General features: G+C 43.6%; 1 protein-coding gene across 3 annotated transcripts; it reads left to right on the top strand.

Moving 5' to 3' along the window:
* Nucleotides 1-709: 709 nt before the first annotated feature.
* LOC118395384 (hepatocyte cell adhesion molecule-like) lies at nucleotides 710-7,447 on the top strand. 3 transcript variants are annotated; one of them, XM_035789161.2, is made up of 8 exons: nucleotides 710-805; nucleotides 1,185-1,359; nucleotides 2,895-3,242; nucleotides 3,772-4,053; nucleotides 5,198-5,291; nucleotides 5,750-5,829; nucleotides 6,063-6,142; nucleotides 6,245-7,447. In XM_035789161.2, exons 2-8 carry the CDS (start codon nucleotides 1,266-1,268, stop codon nucleotides 6,578-6,580), a joined length of 1,314 nt encoding a protein of 437 aa, XP_035645054.1. In that variant the 5' UTR covers nucleotides 710-805; nucleotides 1,185-1,265; the 3' UTR covers nucleotides 6,581-7,447. The 3 variants fall into 3 exon arrangements, with proteins under 3 accessions (XP_035645054.1, XP_035645049.1, XP_035645064.1); XM_035789156.2 differs by having other exon boundaries at nucleotides 717-1,359; XM_035789171.2 differs by having other exon boundaries at nucleotides 717-1,359; nucleotides 6,250-6,410.
* The last annotated feature ends 2,060 nt before the right edge of the window (nucleotides 7,448-9,507 follow it).

Genomic DNA, 9,507 nt, shown 5'->3' with positions numbered 1-9,507 from the left:
TAGGCTTGCCATAATAAAGTGGTTGAATACTTATTGACTCAAGACATTCCATCACTTGATATTTTTATGATTTTAATTCCACTTTGACAATATGGGGTATTGTGTGTAGGCCAGTGACAAAACATTTCAATTTAAACCATTTAAATTCAGGCTGTAACAACAAAATGTGGAAAAAGTCAAGGGGTGTGAATACTTTCAGAATGCACTGTATAGTGTCAGAGAGAGAACTTACTTTTTACTTGTCTGAACGGCATTGTACATGCTGCAACAAGAAGCTGAATGGCAGGTATTGTTACAATGATAAGATGATCAGAAATATCAAAACATGTTATAACAACATCGTAATGTGTCCTTTATTGTTCATATCTCCAGTGTATTATTTCTGCAATGCTCATTGATTTTCTGTTCTTATTGCACCACCTAGCGGCCACACTGGGAACACATTGCATGTTTTTTTTTTTGAGTACTTCCCATACTTCTCTTCCCTCTTACATATGCGGTGTATTAACTAAGAACCAAATGGAAGCAAACAGGCCGTAACGGGGAGGGACTAACCTAAATTTGTCCAAAAAGAATAACTTGTTTTTAGTTGCAACACAGTTTGTGTGGACTAATACATAATAAGTGTTGCTCTCATTTAGAGTGTGAGTCTGGAGGGGGGTTGGCAGGGGGTGGGGACAGTAGTTGGGGAGAGGGGTTAGTTGTTTTTTAAGAGCAGTCATTCTGTTTCTATGATTTCGGTCCTTTTATAAAGCCTTTGGTTTATTGAACAATTCTGAGCAGCACTGTAGGAAGGACAATCAAGGTACTGTTACTGAATACCCTTGTTTTCTATTGCACTATATTTTGAAATCTATTGAAACCATATACATATGCTTGAAATATGTGAACTCGTCATTGGTAATAGCACATTTGACAGCCATACAATTTGCAGTGCAGAAAAGAGCAACAATGAAATGTCGCTATGTTCTTCGGCCACCCACCATAATAAATAAAACAACGGAGCTTATTTATCTATGTCTATGTCTAAGAAAGCTGAGGATACACACGCACACACACACACACACACACACACACACACACACACACACACACACACACACACACACTCAGTGCTTTTGTTCATGCTGGGATCCTGAGTGCTGTGGTTAAGAGCAGGCTGGCAACTGAGCCCAGTTTTGCAGTCTTGTGCATTCTCAAGGACGTGCCTGGAGTGGACAAATCATGCTCATTGGGTGGGAGAGGGACTCAGCGCTTTACCCAAGATGAAGGGGGAGAGGAGGAAGACTTCCTTGAAAGAAGAAACAGCTATTCCTTCACTATTTTCACTCTTCGGCCTACTCCTTTTTTTCCAGGCAGGTAAGTGTATTATTGTATTACGAGAAGAGGCTTTCAAACTTTACGACTTGCTTTTTTGGGAAACACAATGTGGAAAAGAACTAGTGGCTGAGTCAGGAAACAAGTTTAAAGTAAGAGTAGTTTGAATGAATAGATATGTGACTATATTGGCAAATATGTTTATCACATAGTAGTCAGGTAATAGTGTAGATATTTGAGATTTACATAGCTTTCTTATTTCAATTCACAGGTTGTTTCGCATTTGTTTTGTTATACAGAATTTGGCTGTAACCATTATTCCGTTATGTACTTGATCAATTCATGAAATACTATGTTAAAGTAGGCTAAGTGCTGTACAACATATTTCATTGGCCCAGGCAGTGAGAATTGTTTTGTTCTGGTGTACCCTCTGTGTAGATTATCTCCAAGCCACAGGTCTATTGAGCCATAGAGCTGTTGTAAAAGGAACCCAGGTGAGCTGTTATTGGAAGTATAGGTTAACAATTATTATATTACGAGAAGAGGCTTTGGGGGTCTTGGAGTTGGAGCCCAAGCAGCAGTGGAGGTGGTGGTGGTGTCTCTGCATTAGGAGCCTGGCTCAGCCTGCTTCTGCTGTGTGGCTGTCTGTTGTGTCATTGTGACCATCCACTATTAGCAGAATCACTGAACCCTTGTGTCTCCTGCTTCTACAATCACAAAGAGCATGTCTCTCCCAGTGGCTTTTTATACCACGGGAGGGAGGAAATCAGGCCAACAATCCTGGCCTTTGTCTGCCTCTCCCGGCAACCTCCTTCAGGCTGAAAATTGTTGCCACGGCGATCGAGCGATGCCATGCAGACACGCTACAGGGAGCAGAGCTGTGGCCGAGGAGGGTCGGTGCCAGACGCTCTCTCTCTCTCTCTATTGCCCCAGCATGACATGCAACAGCCCATCCATTAGGTACAGTGCCCATCAGTGGCTCTAGCCTATGGCTACATGTGGTCAAGGATGTGGTGACTTATAGGAAACTCCGCTGTGAGTATAATGGCATTACTGTGTGTGGTTTCCAGGGCAGAACTAGACTCTAAGGGATGATATGCGGGTTATGTTGTAAGCCATCCTCCTGTATGCTGAAGGGGGATCCATTAATGGTGCACAAATCAAAACGGATGAAATACGTTGGGCTTGTTTGGAGAGGTCCTTACCCGTTATTGAATTTTCCCTGAATGATTGATTGCGGTAATAATGAGGACGTTTGAGGGCGCTGTTTTCACTTGTAGATTCAACTGGATTTTGAGTAGTCTTGATTTGAAAAGTCTACTTCTGGACTCATTTAGGGATTGGAGTGGAAACTTTAGACCCATATCTGACTTTATTTAATACTGTATATCTGTGAATGGCATATAAAGACAAAATACAAAACATCAGAAAGTTCCAGACTCGTTATTAGGACCTTATACTAGAGTAGATCACTCTGCTTAGAGTAATGAACCACTTACACGTGATCACTATATCCTGCACTGTATAGTCTGCCACAGTGTTCACTGAACATCTTGTGTTGGACTGTGTCCATGCAGTCAGAGTGGCCGGCGTCAACATCACCAGTCAGGCTCATCTGGTCCGAGGCACGTTGGGTGGAGAGGCCCTCCTCTCCGTCAGCTACACCAGCACTAGCTCTGACCAACCGGTCATCAAGTGGCAGCTGAAGAGGGACAAGCAGCAGCCCATCACCGTAGTCCAGTCCATAGGCACCAGCATCATCGGGAATCTGCGGCCCGAGTACAGGGACCGCATCATGGTGTTTGAGAACGGCACCTTGCTCCTCCACAACCTGCAGCTGTCTGACGAGGGGGCCTATGAAGTGGAGATCTCCATCACAGACGATCCCTTCACTGCGGAGCGCAACATCAACCTCACCGTAGATGGTAGGAAAGTTTCCTCTGTAGCTCATTTGGTAGAGCATGGCGCTTGCAACGCCAGGATAGTGGGTTATAGATTCCCAGGATCACCCATACACACAGTATGTAAAAGATTTAGGCACGCGTAACTGTAAGTCGCTTTGGATAAAAGTTTCTGCTAAATGGCATATTTAGTTTATTTCAATAATTGAGATTGTGTTTACAATACTGCTCAGGCTGACATATCAAATAAACAGTCCAACAACTGACCAACTATTGGCCTTCGTGAATTTACATCACATGATGCTATCCCAGACTGAGGTGCAAGGCTAAAAAGTGTGTCCATACTTTAAAACAAAGTATATCTTATATCTTAGTATATCTTATACCTTTATAAGTTATTTCGAAGGCCTACTTTTTAAAGAGTAGGTAGCTTGTTATTTCTTCACAAAAATGTACTGGTATAAGCAAATGCCATACTATATAAACAGTGGATTACTGGTTATGTCTCCTGTAGATCATCTATTTGACATGCTGTTGTGTATTGTCCCCACAGTACCTGTGTCCAGACCCTTCGTCCAAATGATAGCCTCCTCGGTGCTGGAGTTGAGTGAACTCTTCACCTTACACTGTTCCCACGGCGATGGCACCAAGCCCACCTATGGCTGGCTGAAAGGGGGAAAGGTGCTGACCAATGACTCACGCTTGCTCCTGTCACATGACATGAAGTATCTGACCATCGCCCGGGTGCTGATGTCAGACGATGACTTCTACAGCTGTACAGTGGAGAACCCAATAAGCAGCATGAGGAGTGTACCCGTCAAACTCACCGTCTACAGTAAGTAGAACCACAGATGTAGTACTTGCTCCTTAGCAAGCATATTTCTATTGATTGCTTCAGCATGTACCTGTCAGAGAAAGGTTGAGATACAAGTTAATTCTGAAGAAACTAAATTGACCGACCGACCGGATCGGACCGGACCGGACCGGACCAGACCAGTGAAAAGCAAGTTATTTATGATGTCCAGGAGCTGAGGTCTTGCCCCAGTGGAGCACACTAATCCTTACTTCATTATTGGCCTTACAGGGACAAGGTATGTGTACCAAATGTATCCACCTCTGGCCTGCTCGCCTCCCTACCACTGAGGAAGTACAGTTCCCGCTCAGCCCAGTCAAAACTGTTCGCTGCTCTGGCCCCCCAATGGTGGAACAAACTCCCTCACGACGCCAGGACAGCGGAGTCAATCACCACCTTCCGGAGACACCTGAAACCCCACCTCTTTAAGGAATACCTAGGATAGGATAAAGTAATCCTTCTCACCCCCTTAAAAGATTTAGATGCACTATTGTAAAGTGGCTGTTCCACTGGATGTCATAAGGTGAATGCACCTATTTGTAAGTCGCTCTGGATAAGAGCGTCTGCTAAATGACTTAAATGTAATGTAAATGCAAATGGTACCCTATTCCATTTGTAGTGCACTACTTTTGACCATGATCCAAAGTAGTGCACTATATAGGGAGTATGGTGCCATTCGGGACGTTATCGTAGTGTGACGAAATATCAGCTAGCCCAGTGAGGGTCCTATATTCTCTCCATACATACAGCCCTGTACAAAGCCTCAAAGCAGCCACTTTCACACACAGACTTGGCTGGCACAGCGAGTGCTGGAAAACCTTAGCTTGGTTCCAGATCTGTTTGTGCTGTCTAGTCCAGTACCAGGCTAGGAGAACCTAGCATTTTAACTCGTTCTGCAATGCTTCCATTTTATTTGATGTTATTTGGGCCTCCACTAACAGTTCTAAAGTGGAGTGCGTAAAGAGAGCCCTATAGTAGAGAAAGAGGAGAGTGTAGCTAATTTCCAGAGCCTAGAAGTGACATCTTTGTCTAGTCCGAGAGGACTCTTCGCTTGGACAGTGGGGAAGTGCTTGCGGTGTTTGAGAAAGGACTACTCTGTTGACCATAGGATTCCTTCCTTTGCTAGGACGGAGTTCCCTGTATATCATCCTCACCACCGGGGGCATTTTCCTCCTCATCACCCTGGTGACAGTGTGCGCCTGCTGGAAGCCCTCCAGAAAGTAAGAGCTCCACATTGTGCCTCCATCTCCCTATTTGCTTTGATATGTCTCGGGAACCAGAACTAAGCACTAGGCAAGGAGCAGGCGGCTAGAATCCTAATGCCCTTTCCCTGCTCTCTACTACTCTGCGTCCAATGTTATACTAAGGTTCTGACACTGCTAGTATCGTCTGGGATGGATTCTATCGCTCTTGTCTACAATGCAATGATAACGGTGTCTCACTAGCCTGGTGCCAGAGCTGTTTGTGCTGTATAGCCTACTCCTATAGTCATTGTCAATGGTGTGGCTATACAGCACAAACAGATCTGCGACCAGGCTAGATTTACACTGTATGGAGTCATTTTAAAAACAATTGGGCTTACATGTTCTTGAAGGAAACAGAAACTGAATATAAATGGGCACTACACGAGTATACATGCGAAACGCTCATCTCCTATTTGTCTCTCGTTGGGGTTAAGGAAGAAGGGGCGGGCTGCCATGGCAGCTGCGTTGCAGAGATCTCCGGTATATGTAGAGCGGAGTGACGTCAGTCATGAGGGTAAGGGGAGAGAGGGATGTGAGCTTTTGGCAGTCAGGTGCTTTTTGAATGTGTGGTTTTCTTTGTTCCCCACGCTAATTATTTAGTTAATTTATTCATTCTTCCTATTTCAGATATTTGAACGCAAACCTTTTTAGATGGACAGATTTCAAGTTATAGTCAGTACACATTTTTTTGCAGAGTAGTCCTACACTCAGTTTGTGCAGTTGTTTCACACATATTTTCATTTGCAGTTGATGTGGTGCCAACAACAATAGCCCATGGAACACCTGGCCGTAGGAGCCCAATGGCTCTTTACGTTCTCAATGAAGATGTAAGTCACAGATTTTTCAATTTACAAAGACTTGATTATTTTAAAGAATGTTGCTAGTTTTCCCTTCGTCTTTTCTGCTTAAATCTATTGTTGTTGTTCCAGGACAGTCTCAAAAGTGAGGACGAGTATTCAGCCAACTCCATCAGCCTCTCAGTCCTCGCCCCGCCCGGTTACCCCAGCCCCCTTCCACTGTCCTCCCACTCACCCGAGTCACCCACCCGGCCTGTCCGAAAATATCCCCATACCCCTGTGCCCTCGCCCCCTACCACCCCACTTAGGCCCCCTGGCCAGCCACCTGTCATGCCCTCAACTCCACCGCCTGGTTCACCTCCACATGTCCAGAGCTCTGGGCATAAACTTCGCCCTCCTGTGGGCATCCCCTCCAATCGACAGACAGAGGAGCCCCCGGCCACCCCAGAGGCCGACGACCAGGATTAATGTCTAAATGACAACCCCCACTCACCTGTCACTGCTTTTCACCTGTAGAATTCATCCACATCTATCCATGGACATGTGTGCATTATCTTGTCTTGTTTAGTTGAGTTTTGGTGTAAAGATATTTGTTACACCAGGATCACCTGCTCTGATCATGGTTTTCCTATACCCCTGGATACGTTGGTCATTTTCCCCACCAAGGTTTAAAAACATGAAACATCGTTCATACTGCACAACGCCGCTGTGAGGTTGTTTCAGGTGTGAATCGACTAGGATCAATGGCCTCCATGTAGCCTGACTCTAGATCACTTTGTGCTTTAGCCAACTCCTCTCTGCTGTGGTGACGATGATAGTCAGAACACATACAGATCTGGGACCAGGCTAACCCCCGTGGCTATTCTGATGAACTCATGTAACATCTCCACACACCTTTCTAGTACAGTATCCACCAATCATTTTGGGGGGTGGGGGGCAAGCAATGTATGGCAGTTGCCACATGGTAAGGAGCAAGGGGGATGTAAGTGGCCACAGTCAATTTACACTGGGATCTGGATATGTTATTTCTTGAAAGTTAAGGTAATGATAATGCGTGGAGTGCAATTAGTTTGATTTGCTACTTCCAGTAGAGGTAATGGGGAAGGGGGTCACAAAGAAACAGCCATCCGAAGCCTTGGACTCATTATGTACATATGTCAATAGTGTATGTGATGTTCTTAGAATTGTTTTGGGGACCTTTTACCTCCAAATACATTTTTTTTAATAACATTTCATCCTAAAACCGTCTTTCTAGTCCATGTTTCAAAATGAAGTATGCCATTTTATAACCTCAAAAATCAAACAATAAATGCCATGTTGGAAAATACCATAAAATAGTTTTACTTTTACCTGTTCAACACCATAAAAACTGTTATTTATTTTCAATACTAGCTGCATGCCAGTCTGCAAGTCCTTCATGTGTCCAGTAGGTGATGCCCAAGGTCAGTTTTCTGTCTTTTTCCTAAGAAGTGCAACAAGCGGAAGGTTTGATTTGATTAGGATCTCTTTCAGCCAACAAAGGGCTATTTTTCCAATTGTCCTTAAGAAATGTCAAAAAAAATAACAACATGTTGAAAAACTACAACATCTAAGAAAAAACACAATACACACAAACACAGTTACAAATCCCTAATACATTTGACAAGATATAACCCCCCCCCCCTACCCACAAACATACCTTCTATAGATGAGATAGCTTTGCTCTGTATGCTCTCTCAAATGCATTTAGCTGTAGTATATCTAAGCAGTAGGGAATTTCACACACAGAACACAGTGATTACCGTAGTAACCTATGTTGTTTTTGACAACTATCCCATTCAAATTTGCATTTGATTTCATAGTCTAACACAGCCTTGGGCCAGAGTAAAAATTGCTCATGACCGGGATGACGAGGTCTGTGATTATACAGAGGGCCTACCCTACCGGTATATCTCTAATCATAGACCAGCACTCTTGACTGTTACGGGGTGGATACTTCTAATCAAACTGATGAGACCCCTGGGTCAATCACTGGGTTTAAAATGGACACCTGCACTCCAACACTAAAGGCTACAGAACACTATAACTGGTAGATTGAATAGTGGTCTAAAGTGCTTTCAGAGGTTGAGATGAAGGTTGAGGCCCCACCTGAACAGACCTACAGGTGGAGCATGCTAACCTCAGGGCCGGCTTCCAGGCATAAGCGACATAAGATATTATTTTAGGAACTCAGTCTGGGTCTCAACTTACTGTTGAGAGTTAGAATAGTATAATACACAAGGTGTAAGTTTGAAATTTGGTTGTGCACAAGCAGTCTCGTTGTTTTGTCAGTCACTGACAGTCACTCAATTAGCCTCAGTTAGTCTAGCCAGGTATCTAAACTTGTGGTAGTCATGGCCGAATATCAACCGGGCATGCAGGGCGCCCCCATTAATTTCAATTATTCACTCTCCCTCAGATACTGTATCATTAACATGCCCTAAGTCATGCCAAAATGTGTAGATTACCGGAAATTAGCTTTAAAACTGAAAAACGTTTTCTCCAAGCCATGGCAACATTTGTAGAATTGCAGAAAATTAGCTTTAAAACTGAAAAAATGTATCTCTGCCACATGGCAAAATTTGTATAATTGCATGACATTTCTAATAAAATCGCAAAATGTTCTCGCTGCTCCATGGCAAAATGTGTAGAACTGCGGAAGATTTGCTTTAAAACTGCAAGAGATCTCTCTAGCCCATGGCAAAATCAATAGAATTGCATGACATATTTTTATAATATTACATTTTCTCTCCGCCCCATGGCAAAATGGGTCAAATTGCAGGAAATGTACTTTTAAACATGTTTTTTTCTCCCTTGGGGGGTGGCTGATTTACCTTCAGAACTTCACAGCGCACAATTGCACAGACATGCGGTCAATGGCTCCGTCAAGCCCAGGAACAGACCATTACAACGGTATAAGACATTTGGATGCCTCCACTACATATTTAGTTTGGACCACAAGGCAAATGCAGTACCATAGAGGTGTGTTTCAAGCTCAGAAATAACTTTGGTCTGCTACTTCCATAGAGGCTTCTCATGTGAAGACCACAGCTTTTATATTGCTCTGTTGGTGGACAAACAGTAGGCCTGACCAGAGCCTTGTAGAAGGCTCTCGACCAGTTCACCTATAACAAAGGTGTCCAGTAGTCTCCCCAGCCCAAGGACCATTAAAGAAGCCGTCAATCTGATTATGCCCCCATTATGCTCTTTACGCTAGTCTCTGATTAAGGACAAAGATTCTGGGCAAATAACAATTCAGTAAAAAATTGTGACTTAAAAGTTAATAGTATTTATGTAATGTCTTTATGCAATGTGTCATTAACTTTAATTGTTAGGTGACTTCGTACGATTGTACATGTGTATTGTTGTTGTTGTTG

The sequence above is a fragment of the Oncorhynchus keta genome, chromosome 1 (genome assembly GCF_023373465.1).
Source record: "Oncorhynchus keta strain PuntledgeMale-10-30-2019 chromosome 1, Oket_V2, whole genome shotgun sequence".
Lineage (NCBI taxonomy): Eukaryota > Metazoa > Chordata > Actinopteri > Salmoniformes > Salmonidae > Oncorhynchus > Oncorhynchus keta.
Note: the sequence above shows the minus strand (reverse complement) of the source record. Positions and strands in the feature narration are given on the sequence as shown.